Source organism: Pristis pectinata, chromosome 4 (assembly GCF_009764475.1).
Source record: "Pristis pectinata isolate sPriPec2 chromosome 4, sPriPec2.1.pri, whole genome shotgun sequence".
In the NCBI taxonomy this organism is placed as follows: Eukaryota; Metazoa; Chordata; class Chondrichthyes; order Rhinopristiformes; family Pristidae; genus Pristis; species Pristis pectinata.
The window spans coordinates 101,176,693-101,196,960 of record NC_067408.1 but is presented as its reverse complement, the minus strand read 5'-3'; the positions used below and the strand labels follow the sequence as shown (position 1 = coordinate 101,196,960).

The 20,268-nt window shown below is 40.8% G+C and overlaps 1 protein-coding gene across 4 annotated transcripts in view; it reads left to right on the top strand.

Annotated features, from left to right (window-relative positions):
• The window catches only part of LOC127569532 (melanocortin-2 receptor accessory protein 2-like), a 38,014-nt gene extending 19,858 nt beyond the window's left edge, over positions 1 to 18,156 (top strand). For all 4 annotated transcript variants that reach the window (XM_052014260.1, XM_052014262.1, XM_052014259.1 and 1 more), the window contains 2 exons: positions 4,219 to 4,318; positions 16,107 to 18,156. In XM_052014260.1, the coding sequence (XP_051870220.1) occupies positions 4,219 to 4,318; positions 16,107 to 16,347 (341 nt within the window). In that variant the 3' untranslated portion in view covers positions 16,348 to 18,156. The remainder of the gene's footprint in view (positions 1 to 4,218; positions 4,319 to 16,106) is intronic.
• Positions 18,157 to 20,268: the final 2,112 nt, after the last annotated feature.

Genomic DNA, 20,268 nt, shown 5'->3' with positions numbered 1-20,268 from the left:
AGGATAGGATATTGGTGATATTTACTCCTAGGAACTTGAAGCTCTCAACCCTCTCGATCTCAGCACTGTTGATGTAGACAGGTGCATGTGCACCGCCCCCTTTCCTGAAGTCAATGACCAGCTCTTTTGTTCTGTTGACATTGAGGGAAAGGTTGTTGTCATGACACCATGTCACTAAGCTCTCTATCTCCTTCCTGTACTCTGACTCATCATTATTTGAGACACGGCACACTACGGTGGTATCATCTGCAAACTTGTAGATAGAGCAGAATCTGGCCACACAGTCATGAGTATATGGGGAGTAGAGAGGAGGGCTGAGGACACAGCCTGGTGGGACACCAGTGTTGAGAATAATTGTGCTGGAGGTGTTGCTGCCTATCCTCACTGATTGTGGTCTGTTGATCAGAAAGGCAAAGATCCAGTTACAGAGGGAGGTATTTTGTCAGCCTTTTGCATGTCAGTCAATTTTTCTACAAAATAATGTACCAGGCCCAAGGGGTAATACCGTCTTATAGCATTGCATGAATACTGAACAATTTTGTCAATGTGTTTCTTCTATGAAATAGATTTATAAAGCTTACCTTGCAGTTTTAACTGTACTTTCAAAAGATAATTATCTTCTAAGGAATTATTCCTTTGGTATTGTTGTCAACAAATCTACACATGAACGAGTGTTCAGGTAGTCTAAAATCACGATTGAGGAAGAAAGGGAAAATGAGTCAGTATTGGAATAGGGTAAAAAGAAACATTGGTTTTGGAAAACAGGCTGTGATATTTGAGTGTAGCATGTTGCACTCGATTCATTTCACTGGAGGTCCACAGGCCAAAAACGTGAGTGGCTCTGGAGTCTGAAATACCTAAGTGATTTTAATGGGAATGTTTAGCAATTTAAAAAGTACTGGATGAACACTTGAAGAGCTGTAATCTACAGGTCTATGGACCAAGAGCTTGGAGATAGGATTAAACTAAAGTCCATTCCTGTATGGGCATGATGGGCTGAATACCCTTCTGTGTTGTATGTTTCTATGACTCTTTGAATATACTTAGATTGAAGTCGAACTGTGAAACATTAGTAACAGTGTGGTAAACAATTAATTGCGTTATATAGTTTAAGCCCTTAAACTGTAACCTTGATGCTTGAAATACCACTAATTCACAGTCTCCATTTCATCCCCACCCCCCTTATTCTCTTCACAGACCTATTCATATTCTCTATCCCACTGTGCCCCCTTACTCAGACACACACATTCATTCATTCATTCACCTAATTACAGCCGGCATGCTTAATTTCCTCACTCCATAGGGACATCTATTCACAGAGCCACACATGATCCCCTCTCCCCAATTCATGCGAGTACTTTTTGTATCATCTCTATTTGTAGCTTACCATTGTTCCCTGTTTTTCACAAGGGACTGTAAAATAGCTGTAATAAGCAAGCTAAAAGTCCTGGTCTTGAAAAAAAAATTGCATGATCACTGTCTGCACACACACACACAGTTGGTTCCATGAGAAGAGTGGCAAGATCTTCAACAGCATTATCATCTCCAGATCACCATCAACATCCAGGGGTCACCAATGCTTAACTGGACCAGCCACATAAATACTGTGGTTGCAAGAAAAGGTTAGAAGATCAGTGTTGGATGGTGTCTGGCTCATCTCTTGGCATCCTAAAGCCTCTTTAACCAATAAGAGACACAACTCAGGATTGTGAATGGAACCCTCTACTTTTGCCAGCTCCAGGAATATTCATGAAACTCAACAGCATCCAGGAAAAAGCAAACCACTTGATTGGCACCCCAACCACCAACCTGAATTTTCACTCCATCAACCTCAGGCACACCATCATCACAACGTCTAATTTACAAGGTGCACTACAGCAAATTGCAAGGGTTTTCGGGTAGCACTTCCCAAAGCTAGAAATTCAAGGGCAATAGGCACATGGGGAATATTGCCATCTGTAGGTTCCCTCCAAGTCATACCCAACTCTGACTTGAAAATACATCAATAATCCTTTATAGTCACTGGGTCAAAATCTTGGAACTCCCTGCCTAGCAGCACTCGGAGAGCCTACACCACATGGACAGCAGACGTTCAAGATGGTGACTCGCCCCAACTTTTAGTAACAATTAGGGATCAAATAAAATTGATAAAACTTCTTTTAAAATTTCTGTCTGTCTCACCTCTGTCACAACCTTAGTTTCATTTTGAATGGATTAAAAAACACCAGCATCTTACATTAAAATCTGAAAATACATAATTCTTATGATGTTCTATTTTTAATAGTCAATTATCATTCAGGAAACATAAGGCAGTAGCATTATAATCTTCCACAAATGATAAAAGTGGAAATAATATTTCTAGTTTATTAAATAATGTCATTGTTTAATCTATTCCATTTATTTATGCGTACATTACAGTTTAATTTTCTTAGATGCCAATAATCAGTAAAAGGAGAAATATTAGTTAACGGCTTACATTTAAGAAATAATAAAAGCTTGCTGATGCATCAGTTAGTCAGACTCTAAACAGAAAATCAAAATATACAATTCTGTTTCCAAACCAAATATTTCATGCTGACAAACTGTTGTCCCATTGGATTTTTGATTTTTTAAAATTCTATTTATGTCAATAAATACAAATTTTGTTCAAGCCAGCTGACTTGCAGAGGAGTGTGCTTTAGAAAACACTTTTGAAATGCAGTTTATACTAGAATACTAGAAATAGCAGTGTACAGTTGAAAAAATGTTACTGCAGAGACTTTAAATGCAGATTCCTAGGGACAGCTAGCCTTGAATTAATACAGCAAATTGTGGAAGAACTCGGCAGTCCATGAGGAGAAACACTTTATGTCAATGATGTATCATCAGAACTGGAATAGTAAGAAAACAAGCATGAGGGATGGAGAGAACAGGTGGATTATCTATGAAAGGGTGCAGTCCAAAGTTGTTAAGGTAAACATTACTTTAAAAACTAGCAGTTAAAGACAGAAGGGAAAGGAAACAAAGGAGCAAATTGAAACTGAAATATCCAGCAACATCTATGGAAGCAAAGAAACAGTTAGTTACCCAAAATCATTGAATTCAATATTAGGTCCCAAGGGCTGCAACATGCCCAGCTGGGGGATGAGATGCTGCTCCTCAAGCTTATGTTGGGCGTCATTGGAACAACGACAGAGAGGTCAGAGTGGGACTAGGGCAGAGGGTTAAAATGACAGGTGGCTGGAAGCTCAGGACCATCCTTATGTACCAAATGGACATGTTCTGCAAAGTGGTGACACAGTCTGCATTTTGTTTTTCCAATGTAAAAGGGACCACATCATGATCAATGAATGTAGTATGCCAAATTGGAAGAAATGACTTGCTGCTTCACTGGAGGACTGAAGCAAAAATAGAAAAACTCAGTAGGTCAGGCAGCAAAATTAAGGCAATTTTACACTCTAGACTCACTGCAAGTGGAGCAACCTCACTAACAAAACAAAAATGTCTTGTTGGTTAAATTACACTTTGGTCATTATCGCCAATCTGTGAGGAGGTGGCAATCAGTGCAGAAGGCTTCATATAAACTATTGGACATCATAAGTTTGTAGTTCATGATTGGTATTGGTTTATTATTGTCACTTGTACCAAGGTACAGTGAAAAACTTGTCTTGCATACCAATCATACAGGTCAATTCATTACACAGTGCAGTTACATTGTGTTAGTACAGAGTGCATTGAGGTAGTACAGGTAAAAACAATAACAGTTCAGAGTAAAGTGTCACAGCTACAGAGAAAGTGCAGTGCAGATAGACAATAAGGTGTAAGATCACCCCAGCTGTGTTACAGGATTGGAGCATGAGAGACCAGCCAAAGAGACTTGCCTCCCGTGGTCTTTCAGATCTATGGATCATTGATTTCACGAAAGTTATTTCATTGTTGCTCTCCGTGTATTGGAATCTAAAATAATAAAAAAAACATCTGAAGGTGAGGTGCAACTAAAAACCAAGAAGAAATTTTCTCAAGGTGGCTCATTAGCTATTGCTATCTCTGATACTGTCCACCTAAATGGGAAGGTACTTCAGTCTGAATGTAGAATTGATTTCAGTAGTTGCTAATGTTACATATAAATTTGTGTGTTTGATTTTGTGATGGTCCCTTAACAATAAAAACTTGATCCTGTTTAAGGTACTTTTTAATAATTGTTGGTGTATTATATATAATTGTATTCTCTTCTTCCAGATTCCATTGTAATAGCCTTCTGGGTTGGTCTTGCTGTGTTTATGATATTTCTCTTCATAATACTTATGTTGATGTCACGTTCTGGCCCTGCACCAGCACAGTAAGTGAATTTAATGGTCTTTTCATACAGTGACCTCTTGTTTATGATTTTTAGTAACAATGATTACTTGATTCACACTACTTGTCAATATGCATTTCATTTATAAATTTACACATTTCTAGAATGTTGTCAGTCAATTCACATATCATTAAAGCATATCATTAGCTGTCAATTTTATGTGGGTGTTGAATGGGATAAGATTACATTCTGAAACACCAAGTTTATTCCCTGATCATTAAACTAATTAAAACAGTGAATAATTTCAGCAGGAAATCCAGTGCAAATGACAGCACAAGGACAGGAATGGAGTGAATATTGGCAAATTAATTCTGTTATTGAAAAAAATTTCCAGCCTTTTGGGATTGGAGATTTCGCACTTAACACCACCAGAAATCAGATTCAGATCTAGCTTTCTGCCAGACCTTGCATTCATATCTGGATTTGTTGCTACTAAACATTGGCAAAATATGTCCCTAAATAATTTACTGTATTATAGTTCATTACTGATAAATCTAGAGAGTCTTGCAAGAATTTCTCCAGATGTTACAGAACATTAATTCAGGCCACATTCCGTTACTCTTGTGGGAATTACTCAGTGGATTCAACTCTCAGCCAGAGACATCAGCTAAGACTTTATTGTCTCTGATTCAGCCACATACTGTAAATAGAACCATGTGAGGGTGGCTGGGCGATGTAGCAGTCAACCTTTAGGAATCTATGACTGGAGAGCTCCTGGGGAATTGCTTACAGCAGGTTCTGGAACGTCTGTCTTCAAATGTTGGCTGTCACCTTTAGCACTAGGATTTGGATGTAGGCTGACAGTGATAACTACAATAAATAGCCAGAAGAGCTCCACCTTCACCCACAGGACTAGCAGAGATGACTCTTCACCCATAAGACGAGCAGAACTGAACATTACCCACTGAAAAGCAAAGCTGAACCTTCCCCAACAAGACCAGCAGAGCTCCAACTTCACTCACAGGACCAGCAGAACTGCACCTTCACTCAAAGGACCAGCAGAGCTGAACCATCACCCACAGGACCAGCAGTGCTTAACCTTTACAGATTGATGTGTCTCTGTTCTGTTTTCAGTCATTGAAATCTAGGATTTATTTGCAGATTTGGCATACCAAATCTTGCTGCGGTTTTCCAGTTGATTGGATCCTACTCTAAGTTAAATATGGTGCAAGGTCAAAACCCAATGTATTTCAGTAGAATTGGGGTGCTTTGTATTAGGAGCCAGAGTTTCCAAATATGAATTATGTGCTTGTATTTTGTTTTAGTTTATTGATTTAATTATTCATAAGTGCTGTTAGATAGTTTTAGTTATCTTTTATAAAATGTTTAATAAATTTTACATTTTAAAATAATTTACCTTTGTTAGTAAGTGTTACATGTCAGCATCATTTAAAAGCTATTAACAGTCCCTCATAGCATCCTTCAAAGTATTATAGCCAGCAAAGCTGTGGGCATACTTTGCCTTCTGTCAAAGACTTCATGGGAGTTTTGTGAGAGGGGCTTCTTCACTACACCACCAGAGGTTCTGCAATGGAGTCCTGGATGGTGAGGGGGAGTGAGATTGAACTTAGTAACTGTATCAGGTGTGTAGAGAAATGGCGATAGCATGGGCGTGACAGAGCCAGTAAGTTGCAGCAATATATGTCAAATGACAGTTCTGCTTAAATCTGCCTACAATACTGGAATGCTTATTGTCTGTGAGATTTAATAATGAGGCTGTACGACTCTGTCCTTGTGTTGTGAAACAGGTTCGAGATCTGAGGACAAGGACTCAGAACACAGTCTTAGAGATAAATAATTTACTTACAAAAGACAAACGCGGGGAAAGGGTAATGGGAATAACACACACATACGCGCACAGTTAATAGCGAGCGTGGGAAAATCGCAACAGGGATAAAATACACAAACAACGAACTAGATACAGACAATCAAGGTAAAACAATACGATACCCGCCACCCCTTGACTCAGTGCAGGCATGGCTCTATGCTACCGGGGATACTAACTAGAATGCTCCCACCCCTTTTAACAGTGCACACCTCACCAACTATTTCTCCAGCGCCGTTTCACAGTGCTCGGCCTGGAGCGAAGCAGGGTCATCCCTCGGAGACAAAAACAAAGAGAGAGCCGAACACATATGGCACTCTTTATAGTGCTGGAGGGCTGGGGGGTCCAGCCCAGGTAATTTAAAAAGGCCAATGGGCTGGTGCCAGCAAGGACTAATCTTTCCTTTTGAGTTCTTTTGAGTTTTCTTAAGGGTCTAGTTTGAAGAATAACCACCTCAGTGAGATGTCAGAGGTCAACCAGTGCCCATCTAGCTAGACATTGGTGTGAGTAACATTCTCAAAGAAGAAAATCCAATGGCATTTACACACTAATAACCCACTTAGCTTTGCCCAGTTTGGGTTTCACCAGGAATACTCAACTTCATATCTCATCATAGCTTTGGTCCTACATGGACCATAGCTGAACTCCAGAGGTGGTGAGGATGAATATCTTTAACATCAAGGAGTCTTGGTAAAATTGAAATCAGTGGATGTCGTGAGGAAATTGTAACGATTGTTGGTGGTTTTTGGAACTTCCTCAGGACATCCCTACAGGAGTTCCTCACTTTGGTGTCCTAGTTGTGGCCAACTTCAGCTGTTTCATCAATGATCTTCCTTTCATCATAAAGTCAGAGATGGGGCATACGCTAATAATTGCACAATGTTCAATTCCATTTGTAACAATGTCAGCAAATAAAGCAGCCCATATCTGCATGCAGCAAGGCTTGGGCAACCTTCAGGCATAGCCTGATAATATACAAATAAAATTTGTACCACAAATGAGCATCTCCAACAAGAGATTCTAATCACCTCTCTTGACATTAATTGGCATTACCATCATCAAATCCTCCACCATTAATGTCCTGGGGGTTACCATTGACCAGAAACTCAACTGAACCATCCATTTAAATACCATGGCTATAAGGGCATATCAGAGGCTAGCTCTTGCAGCAAGTGATTCACTTTCTGAAATCCCAAGGCCTTTTCACCATCTACAAGTTGAGTGTGATGGAATCGCCACTATCCGGGACAGATCAGCCTGCTTGATTTATACCTTATCTACCACCCTATACGTTCATTCCTTCCACCACTGATGCACAGAAATTGAAGTGTGTAGCATCTGCAAAATGCACTGAAATTACTTGTCTAGGCTACTCTGACAGCACCCCTCAAACCCATGAACTGTACCACAAGAAGGATAATGACAGCAGGTACATGGGAACACCACTACCTGCAGGTTCCTTGCCAATCCTGATTTGGAGATACATTGTTCATCTTGTAACTCCCTCCCTAATAGCACTGACTGCTTGTAGTAGCTTCACCAGAAGGACTGCAGGGACTGAAACAGGTGGCTTATCACCATCTTCTCAAGGGCAATTAAGGACAGGTAATAAATGCTGTCCTATTCAATGATACCCAGATCCTAAAAAAAATAATGCCTCGGCAAGAAACAAGTCTATCTAATGCTTTGTTTCAAGAAATATATTAAAGTGTTACTCCTAAAGGCTTTCTTTCACATTCAGTGAGTAATCAGATTTTTTTCGGTGTGATTTAAATTCAGATATATTTTGAAGTCACTTGCCTAGAGTCAGCATCGGAGACATCATGCTCCATCTGGGGATATTTGTGCTGATTGAAGAGATAAAACAAAACCAAAGATTGTTTGTAGATTATTAAACAAGCAGAGAAAATAGATCCATAGCTTGTCAGCTGCATAATAATCTTCAAATTTATCTTTTACATAAATTAATATTTTTAGAATTAACACGACTGTAAAGAACACTACGTAATAAAATCTTGTTCAGCATGACTGTCTGGTAATGTAGTCAACAGCATTTGTCATGATAAGCCCACAGCAGACAACATATTAGACATTTTGACCATATTAGACACTTTAGCCATCCTGTATTTGTATCAGACCATGTCCTGATACACACAATATTTCCAAACAGTAAACATCATACAGAAATAAGTAATGCAACTGTGTTTCTCCCCAGGTGGAGATAGATCTTCTGCTTATTTCAAAACTTGAAGTTTTCTGTGATTTTTTTTCAAGAGAAATTGAAGATGTTTCCTTTCCATTTGATGCAAAAATTTGATCTGATAATTGATGATGATGTGTAATTCAGAACAATATCACTGAAAGTAAATGATCTCCCACAAAACAATAAATGCTGAATGTTTTTCATCTTGTCTTACCACTGTTCTATTCTAATCACCCAGTTAACTACCAAGGATGCTATACAGATAAATTGCAAAAGTATATAGCAGGCTATGGACTAAGTGCTGGTAAATAGGATTAGTCTAGGTAGGTATGTCATAGTTGTCATGGACATGGTGAGCTGAAGAGCCAGAGCAATGTAGACAAGTCATTGCAGTGCATTTGTAGATGCCACGCACTGCAACCTCTGTGCACTAGTAGTGGAAGGAATAGATGTTGTGGTGGATGGGCCACCAATCAAGCAGGCTGGTCTGTCCTGGACAGTGGTGGTTCCAACACACTTCTAATTTGTAGATGGCTGACAGCCGTATGATACTAAGACTACTTCATTTTAGAACAAGTTTATACATCCTGTCCTTTTCAACCATCTGTTGAACCAGAATAATGACAAAATTATACTTCGGCATTTAACTACAATGCATCCAAGAAATGACAATTTTTAAATGTTCACTGAGTAAGAAGAAACAATAAAATAAAACCAAATCCTAATCCCATTTGTATATTTATACACATCTGCAATATCCTAATAAGAAAACATGAATAAGGAAGATCATTTGGCCCATTTCAGTTGAACCATCCATCCTCTACCAGTTTGTCTGGATAGTCATTCCATAACTTGATAATTATTTACTGGTGAATAATTTCCTGATATTAAGCTGGTTTGTTTCATATGAGCCATTAATACCTGTAATATCACCTTTTGGATGATTCCACTTAAGGTTGAATACAGACTTCTTCAGTATTTCTTTATACTGCAGACATTTTGATAGGTTCTTGATTGATAAGGGGATTAAGGGTTATGGGGAGAAGGCAGGAGAATGGGGTTGAGAAAAAAAAATCAGCCATGATTGAATGTTGGAGCAGACTCGATGGGCCGAATGGCCTAATTCTGCTCCTATATCTTATGATCTGGATCAAGGCTGTTCCCAACATCATCAAGGGGAGTTCCTCGTGATAAATATTGGAGGTGCAGTTTGACCAGATCACTGTCCGCTCTTTGAGCATAACTTGTGCTCTGCGTGTTATGCATTTTATGCTGTTTGTTGGTGCTGCACTGGCCTCTGCACCTCTGGGAATGCCACCCAGCCTGGAGTTGGAGCTTGCAGGAAAGAAGTTTGTAAAAGATTGAATATGAAATGAGTAAATAAATTCTGTAATTACTAAAAGCTGAATAATGACTCTTCAATATTAATATCAAAAACTACTAACAGGGTGCAGATGGAGCAATTGCTAATAAAGTGGTAATATAGACCCCAAAATACTACATTATGTGTATTCCATTCAATCCTTCAATTTTCTTACTTGGGATAGGATATTGTGCTCCATCTATGGTACCTGCAAACGTGGTTAATTGATCCTTTAGAGGACCTAGCACACTGAACAAACTGATGGGATAGATCAATATTGTGTTTTATATAGATCATAAAATTAAAAATTCTCTGTTGATATGCTCAAACAGATGTTCCTGTCTGTGACAGCAAAATAATTAATCTTCTATTACTGTTAATTGATATTTAGAATTAAAAGGAGGCTCCAAAGGAAATTAATTATTTTGCTGCATTGGCCCAGAAATTGGGTGATGCCATTGCAGATGTTGCAGGCATCCTGTTACTTGCTCATGGTCATCTCATGCCAGAAGTACATCAACAGCTTTATTGGACTGGGTGTCCACAAAAGCAGTCAGACTTACAGTTGATCTATTGTGAAACCTACATATAGGCTGCTCAGTGGATGGAGGGCCCCACAGTTTGTAGTTGCAAACATCCAGGGAGTTATGGAATGATCTTGAATCATACAATCAGACCTCCTGAAAGAATCACGGCACTGATATTGTGTTGGCCATGGCTTTAGAGTAGCATTCTCTTCTCCTGAGTCAGAAGGCCAAGGGTTAAACTACAATAAAGAGTCCAGGGTTGGCACCCTCTGATGAGGTATTGAGTTAGGCCCTATCTTCCTTCTCAGTTGCTAATAAATGAACCCCTCCAAGAAAGCAGGAACATCCTAACTATCATTTATTCTTTAATTAACCATTGGAAACGAGTCAGCTACTTGTACTTCTTGTTGCTGCTTTGGCTCACTGGTGAGGATAAATGGGCTGCTACATTTCCCTCATAAAGTCCATGACAACCTTTCAAAAGTGGTGCAATGCAAGTGCATTATATATAGAGAGATTTCTGAAAAAAATTGAAAAATACGAGTAGCATAATGGTCTGTTGCAGTGGTGTAGGCTGAATGACACCGGGTGAACTCTGCCCTTTGAATAGTATGGTAGATCATTTGGCATCCAATTGAACAGGTAGACTTAGGGCAGCTCTTCTGCTTTGATGCCAATGCTAAGTCCAGCACACATCTGGGCAACCCTGTGGAAGTCCTGGTTTCCAGCACAGGTATTGGCTAGGTTCATGTTGGCCTCTTCTGTTTAACCCCTGCCTGCTGTGTCTGTCCTGTTCTGCTCTGGTGAGCTCCTTGTGGAGTCTACCAGACTATCAGAAGATTATGTTCCATTTCAGGCTGGAAAACATGCCTGCTGAGCCTGTGCTGGGTTAAAAAACTGGTACAAGTAAGACAATGAATGGGAGACAGGAGAAAGACAAGTATCCATGTTTCTTTTATCTATTCAATTTAGTTCTAATGATTTTAATTGATTTTTAATATGTAAAAAAAACATATTCTTAACATTTTAACAATCGTTTTTTTTTTACATGCCCTTATTGCGAGTGGTGTCAAAAATGTTCTGTAACACTCATAAGCACTGGTCACACTGATGGCTGGTGTTTCTCAAGAGATGGAGTCAGTTGGTTTACTTTTTTAATTGGGTGGATTGCTGCACTATTGAAGTAGACTTCAGTTGCTATGAGATAAGATGCTTTTGGTGATAGTAAATCACTTGCAGAAGGTAATACATCAGCTTAAGTGCATTTTATGTAGTCCAGCAAGAGTTTTATTTATACCACAGACTGAGCTAATTTTTCTCTTAATATGTAACATCTTCAAAAAGTAGCTAGAATAAAATTTTGTTGCGTTAGGAAGCCTGAGGACATTTTTCACATTTTACAGCTAATTAGAGATGGTTGTAAAATGGGAGGTTCTGCATGCAAGATGACTTTGTGCCGCCTCAGGGTCTGCGCTTTGCGGCATACACACATAATGACATACCTTGTTCCTGTTAACAGAGTTGGATACTTCAGAGGGAGATGCTTGATTGCCCCTAGGTTTAAGCTGTCTGCAAAATGGGTGGTGCTTCTGTATGGAGCAAATTAAATTTGGCAAAAATTGTAGCATATTATTCAGTTCAAACAGTGATCACTTATCCACTGCTGAATGGAGGCTTCACCATTTGTATTAGTCGTTTAACTGCAAGTGCTCTTGATAAAACTAAAGCAAGCTCACAGGCCCATGAATGGGACATGTCTCTTTTTCTATTTTGCTAATTCTCCATCTCCTTTCCTGAGCAATACCAGCAACACATTACATTTATATAGCATCTTTAACACAGTAAAACATTTCAGAGAATTTCACAGGAACAGAAACATGCATAATTTAACACCAAAGTATATGTTAGGACAGGTGATATACAAACATATGCCTTAGGTGCACTTGGCACCTCTGCTCCACCATTTAATAAGATAATGGCTGATCTGATGGTAACTTCAACTCCTCATTCCCACCTTGCAGTAACCTTTCATCCCTTGCTCCTCAAGCATCCATCCACCTCAGCCTTAAATCATTCAAAGACCCTGCAGTCTTCCAAAAACTCCTGACCCTTAGAGGGAAAAAAAAATTACCACATCTCTATCTTAAATGTGCAAACTCTTAATTTTAAATTATCACCCCAGTTCTAAGTTCTCCCATAGGAGGAAACATCCTCTCCATATCTGCCGTCAAGATGTATATGTTTCAATTTTGTCCGTACTCCAGTGGAAATAAGCATAGCTTGTCCAAGCCTTCCTGACAAGGTAACCTGCCCCCTGCAGGTATTAGTCTAATAAACTGTTTCCAACACATTTACATCCTTCCTTAAATAAGGACACCAATACTGTACACAATACTCTAGATATGGTCTCACCAATGCCTCATATAACTGAAGTATAACCTCCCTGCTTTTGTATGTATTTAACTCCCCTAGCAACAAATTATGATGTTGTGTACCTGCAAACAAGCCTTTTGTGAATCAAGTGCTTGGACACCCAGATTGCTCTGTATCTCAGAGCTCTGCAATCTCTCACCATTTGGAGAAATATGATTCTTTATTTTCCTGCCAAAATGGACAATTTTGCATGTTCCCACATTTAACTCAATTCGTCAGATCGTTCCCCATTCATTTCACTCAGCTGTATCCCTTTGTAGCCTCCTTTGTACTGACCTGGGGAACCAGCAAAGTAAAAACATTTATCTACATCCTTGGGTGTTCCCCCTGCACTAAAACAATATGATCCCCCATCTCCCCTTATGTGAACTTACTTCCTGCCTCTCTGTATGTCATCAGTAAATTTAGCAACCATAACTTCACCAATATTATTTATATCATGTTTAAAAAGTTGGGACTCCATCATGATTACACACCTCTGATAACATTTTGTCAACTGGAAAAAATGTATTTCTGCCGACTGTCTGTCTCATGTTAGGCTAAAAGGGTTGATCAGAAGGTTGACTTTAAGGAGCACTTTAAAGGAGCTGAAAGGGGTAGGAAATGAATTCCAGGGATAAGGATATACATAGCTGTGGGTTGTCACCAAACTCTGAGACCTAGGACTCAACACCTCCCTCTGTAACTGGATCCATGACTTTCTAACAAACAGACCACAATCAGTGAGGATAAGCAGCAATACCTTCGGCATGATTATTCTCAACACTGGTGCCCCACAAGGCTGCATCTTCAGCTCTCTACTCTACTCCCTATACACTCATGACTGTGTGGCCAGATTCTGCTCTAACTCCATCTACAAGTTTGCAGATGATACCACCGTTGTAGGCCGTATCTCAAACAGTGATGAGTCAGAGTACAGGAAGGAGATAGGGAGCTTAGTGGAATGGTGTCATGACAACAACCTTTCCCTCAATGTCAACAAAAGAGCTGGTCATCGACTTCAGGAAAGGGGGCGGTGCACATGCACCTGTCTACATCAATCGTGCTGAGGTCGAGAGGGTTGAGAGCTTCAAGTTCCTGGGAGTGAACATCACCAACAGCCTGTCCTGGTCAAATCACGTAGATGCCATGGCCAAGAAAGCTCACCAGCTACACCAGCCTCCCCTCCTTGGACTTTGTCTTTACCTCTCATTGTCTTGGTGTAGCAGCCAGCATAATCAAAGACCCCACCCACCCGGGACGTTCTCTCTTCTCTCCTCTTCCATTGGGTAGAAGATACAGGAGCCTGAGGGCATGTACCACCAGACTTAAGGACAGCTTCTACCCCACTGTGATAAGACTATTGAACGGTTCCATTATACAATGAGATGGACTATGACCTCATGATCTACCTTGTTGTGACCTTGCACCTTATTGCACTGCACTTTCTCTGTAGCACCTTAGTGTCTACCTGCACTGCACTTTGTCTGCAGCTGTGACACTTTACTCTGTACTGTTATTGTTTTTACCTGTACTACATCAATGCACTCTGTACTAACTCAATGTAACTGCACTGTGTAATGAATTGACCTGTACGATCGGTTTGTAAGACAAGCTTTTCACTATACCTCGGTACAAGTGACAATAATAAACCAATACCAATACCAGTAACGAGCATGGATACATAACTATGACCAAGAGGCTGCGTTTGGAGGACCTAGAGGATCGTGGGGCTGGAGGAGGTTATAGACAAAGGAGGAGCAACACATTAATTTGGGCTTGCTCTTGGATGCTGATTATTGGCTGTGATTTTACTAAGTGGCCCATGCTTCATTGATAAGGAATTCATACATAGAGGGGCACATCGGTGCAATAATGCTGTGGAGACATATGTATATCCAGCAAGATCACAGGATAAATTGAGAGAGTGTAGACGTTGGGCAGATGACTAATCCTGGTCTATTTTCTTATTTTTAAAAGAAAGAACCTGTCTTTCTTGAACGTCTAGCTTCTTCAACCATGCATCCAGCCAGATTTAAAGCACACTTTAACTAAGCTATTCAAAATGCAATTAAATATTCCTTGAGGTTAGTGTACTAAGTGTTCTAATTAAAGACTATGTCCAGTGGTAGTAGAACAAACTAGGTAGATAGAAAATATTCTTTACTCTTATTATTGATGGTTGAAAAATTCTCACTGTAGGGGATATTTTACTGGATTTGAGCCCAGTGCCTGGAAATACAATTGTACAACATTGTCTTTTCGGTGTTATGTAATTGAAAATAGTTTTTTTTTCCTGGAGTGAAACATGATAACGACCATTTCTGAGTCATTTCACATCACTCAGAAAGTAAAACCAGTCACATCCTGGTGTCAGTTACTCTGCTGCGGTTTGTGTGTGTGTGTGTGTGTGTGTGTGTGTGTGTGTGTGTGTGTGTGTGTGTGTGTGTGTGTGTGTGTGTGTGTGTGTGTGTGTGAGTGAGTGAGAGAGAGATGACATCCTTCCCGGTGAAGCCTTCGTTTTGGAGCTTCGAGAGGAATTTGTGCCATGTTATTGTCAGGTCACCCCTTGTTGGGCTCTCCTGGGACAATGCGAGCTTAAAACATAGCACTAATCTAGCAAAGTAAATGAAACACTTATCTACAACTTTGGGTGCACCCCTTGCAATAAAACAATATTGCCCAACCTCTTTCCTAATACCAGGTACCTCCTGTTGCCACCAGTACCTCCATTTCTTTGATTTCCCCCACTTTGCTTCTGGTCCCGATCCTCTCAAATAATCAGACAACATCTGTTCTGCCCACTCCCCATCCCAGGTGGCCTCTATCCAAATAACTGCCAGTCTTGATCCCCACACCTCGCTAGCCCAGCAGTGCTCATCCACAGGAAGGAGGACCTGGGGCAGGTTGTAGCCTATGATCAAGCGCAATGTGCAGTCTGTTGTGGTTGAGCCCTTGGACATCCTAGCAGGGTCTCCCGAAGTTCAGGGCATCAATAGGTTACATGAGTAAAGTGAATATCAGAAGGAAATTCAGGTATGTTTGTGTTCCAGGCTGTCTGATTTTTCTGAGTTCACTAAGCTTAGGCGCTCCAGTGTATGTATTTAATGTTTGTGCAGTTTCTGTCTCATAATGTTTCTGCACAAATTTGTGCAGACTCAGGACTATCTCACTGTACAACGGCGAGCTCGCTACCCCAGAGTGGTTGCAGTAAACGGCATAGGTGCACTTTAGAGAAACAACAAGGGATATGAATAGAAGGGAATGCAAAAAGTGTTGGAGGAGGAGGACTGGGAGGAGGCGTATGTTGGGCATAAATTTTGCACAGATCAGTTGAGTGGCCTGCATCTGTGCATGCTATGTAATGTTAATGTAATTTGGATGATAAATAGTGAATCATGCCAAACTAGATTTCTTCCGAATTCTTGAATATTTTGCAGAATCGACAGTTCACGAAGAAAACCAGCAACAAAGTTTACTAGGAATAATCGTCATCAAGAACAGGCAGAGAATGTGATCAACTGTGTTGTTTCATCATTACTACCACCTGACACTGGAAAAGCAGCAAATGCCAGTTTCAGCAATGAACAGAAGTGCCCTGAAGCCACTGAAGGACCGCAGTTACAGCTGGATAATACTGTAATTCCTGGCAGAGTTATTCCACAATCGGACTACCCCTAACCTGCAATAAAGTTCCTGTTGTTAGTCCTGGGATAAACTTGTAGCATCACAATATTTAGCAATATGGTCAGAAAAAAAAACATTTGTGTATGTTTGAATAGTTCAAGGGGATTCTTGGAATTCTTCATTGAAGTAGTTGGAGTTGTGCTAAACAACACCACTGGCAAATAAATGATTATGTTGGAACAGCAGGCCAGGCAGCCTTTGTAGCAAGAGGAGCAGAAGTTCTGGGCCCGATTGTGCTGGCTCAGTCTCCCACAAAGAAATGGTGACTGTGGAAACTGTCAAAATCATCATTGAGTTACAAAGGCTGCAATGTGCCCAGTCGAAAGATGAGTGCTCATGACCAGACTGAACTTCATTGGAACAGTGTAGTAGGCAGAAGACAGGGAGCGGGGATAGGAGAGAAGGAATTTTGGGGTCATGCTTGTGGGCTGAACAGAGATGTTCCACAAAGCTATCATTGAATCTGTATTTGGTCCTCTGATGTTGAGGAGACTGTAGCACGAGCAATGACCTGGAGAGTGTGTGTGGTCCAGAGGAGAGGAGGTAAAAAGGGCAAGAGTTGCAATTTCTGTATCTGCAGAGGTAGGTAGCATGGGAAGGGGGATGGGTTTTGGTGGCAATGAACAAGAAAATCATAATGCTCAAGGGGGAATATTCTCTTCAAAATGTTGAAAAGGCAGAGAAGGAAAGATGTGTTTGGTGGTGACGTTGTGTTGGAGGCATCAGAAATGGGCAGAGTATAATGTGGGGGCTGATGGAGTAGAAAGTGAGCACAAGGGAACCATATCATGGTTCTGAGAGTGGGTGAGAACCAACTGCGGGAACTGGATTGGACATGGCTAAGGGCACGGCCAGGCAAAAGGGAGGAGAATCCTCAGCTGAGGGCACAGGAAGATCCTTCAGAACCAGAGTAAGCTTTCCCTTCTGCTCTACCAGCACATTCAACAAATCATCTTGTTCAGTTTCTACCACCTACAGTGTAATGCAATCACCAAGCACACCTTCTGCTCATACCCCTTCCTGCTGTTCTGGTTCTCTTATTTATCACCAGCATTACCCACTCCCATCCAATGGCACCTACCTGAACAACTAAAGGAACTACAACACCTGACCTTGTACTTCTTCCCACCAACCAGGGCTCCAAAGGCTCCTTCTTGGCAAGGTAGTGAAACTTGTACTTTTTTCCAGCATCTGGACAATCATCTCCACCTCACTGAGGACATTCCCCCTGTGTTATCTTCACCACTTCTCCACTCTGCAACGCAAGACATGCTTGTTTTCTCACTTTTGCAGTTCTAATAAAATGTCATCAACCTGAAACATCAAGAGTGTCTATGTCCACAGATACTGCCTGGCCTGCTGAGTATTTCCAGCATTTTCTGTTTAAGTTTTCCAGTAGCTGCAGAATTTTACATTTGTATTGGCAGCAAATGCACGTTTCAATTTTTTTCCTCAATGTATGCAGGGCTTTGAAATATCTACAGTGAAATGTCATGCAAGTATGCCAGCGCCTTTATTACTTTCTTAAAAAGGTACAGTTTAAACTCATTCATGGTAATGCTACATTGCAGAGTGTCTGAGGTGGCAGCTCCGGGTTAACAGAGAGGTTCTGGCTTTACGCGAGTGTGCCCAGGCAGGTACATACACACTGTCACACACATTCACTCACACACATAAACACCCTTCAGAAATTCTGCCCTCAGCATTCACCGAATCTGATCTACACAGTGAGAACAAGTTTGAAAAAGGGACATCTTCCATCTGTGACTCACACCAATAAGAAGTTGGCTTAATACAAAAATCCATCCATCCAAATTCTGCTACCAAAATAAATCCGCCAAGAAGCAGGTTAAACTGAAACTTTCTGGTCTGTGACCATGGAGATTCAGAAGCATGCATGTGCCCAATGCAAATGGAATAACATAGCTGGTTTATTTTTACTCTAAAGTTTTAGCATTAAATGTTTGGCTTCAGCATTACTGGCTGGATATATTTTTCTGAAAAATGTAAACCATTTTTGCTGGTGAATTAAAAAAAAAATCTGCAGAGTGATTGGATTTTTTTTTAGCACACTAAACTGTTGTGTTTCATGCTAAAGTCCAGTTGGGTCTCTCCAAAATAATTGCAAAATTGGCCAAAAGGATGTTTGGAATGGCAATGGTTTACACAATGAAATGCAGCAAAATGAGGTTTGTGCAGGTCCCAATGGGTCCAGGTCAATTTATCACAGCTTCCATCAATTTGCTGTGCACCAATTTGAGCAGGGATATTCCCTATGGTAGCCACACAACAGCAACACACAGTATGGCTGCTATGAAGGAGAAAGCCTTCAGGGGAGAGGGAGAGAACTCAAAGGTTTGCTGGAAGAAACTTGGATATTCTCATCAGTAAAGTAAATGCCAGGAGGGAGGTCCAGTGTGCTGGGTAGTTAGGATTCCTGCCAAGGCCACCATAGGAAGAGCCTGGCAGGAGCTACATACAGTTGTCTGCTTCAGATGTGACTGAATAATGCACAAATAAATTTCAAGTCCTCACAAGAAAGTATCAGGGGTAGCTGCAGACTAAGGAGAGTTTTAGCAAACCATTTCAGTCATTGGACCAGGGGTTCATTTATTGGTGTGTTGGAATCAGCACAGCCATAAACAGTGCATGAAGAGTTATAAAGTCTCATCTGGGCTCCCCAGGCCTGATTCTTTGAATAGAAGATTGGGTAACCACTGGCTTGTGGATTGCATTGCCAGGAGCCATTGAAGGAGCCAGATGTGTTTCCTGGAAACATGGCATTGACTATTAAAGATTCTCCTGGTGGATCCACAATGACCTGCCCAGTAAGGGAGCGGTAGTAATTGGTTGGTTGCACTGGTGGGATGCCAGCAATGCTTGCAAATCCATGTGTCTGAATGCCAACTGTTCCTCACTGAGATTAAAAGTAGATGAAATTATTCCTTTGTAATAGCTGTGCCCCAGTAACCTCTCTAATGGCCGTGGTGAGCAGAAAATTGGGAGGTGTTGCAGAGATTTTCTGTGGCTGTTGGAACAATCTTAAGGCAAGGAAACCGAGAGTTGACGTAACCTTGCCCTCCATGGCGACAGCAGTCCAGATGTGAGAACGTGGCCAAAGATCTTCCCAGAGAATGTCACATATCTCAATGATGACAGCCTTGGAAGAGCTAAGCCTGTGAATACATTCTTCATCAAAGAGGTCCAGGTAGGATGTGGTAGCTCTGAAGATGTTGTAGCTCTTTGCTGATGGACATGTCTCTGCTTTCTGCCCTGAGGTCTCCAACCCAAACTAAGTGGCCCATCATTGCCATAGTGATGGCTGCAGTAATGAGGTGATGCCAGTGGTGCCACCACTGAGGTCCACTGCACGAGTATTTAAGCAGCAAAATGCTGAAAAAAAAATGCCCTATTAGTTGTTGCACATACTATGGACTTTGAAAGGTATCTGAGCTTCCTTTACATAAAGAGTAAAGCAATAGGTGAGCAGAATATGCTCCTAGCTCTACTGTGACTGTTCCTTGATGTTAATAAATTAGACCTCAAAGGTGAAACTGTGTCAGTAAGAATGAATTGGACATTGCATGAACAGCATTAGGTGTGCGTCAGATGCCAGGATCAACCACTCCAGGCTAAATCAATTTTTGTGCATGAAAAGCAGGTGCTAACTGATTGAATATCTAGGCTATTATGCTATGCCGTGACATGAGAATTCTAAAGGGGAGTACCTCACTGTATAATCTACCAACAATTTACTGTATAATCACCAGCATTATAGATGGGGATGTTTTGAGTGGGGCATTTCATGTGTCTTCCATTGTTTCAGGATTCACCTGTTAGAGATTTGAGCCCTGCCAGCTATAGAGTGTAAACAAACCAACTGTTCTGTATGAAATCAAAGACCAAGAAGATGAA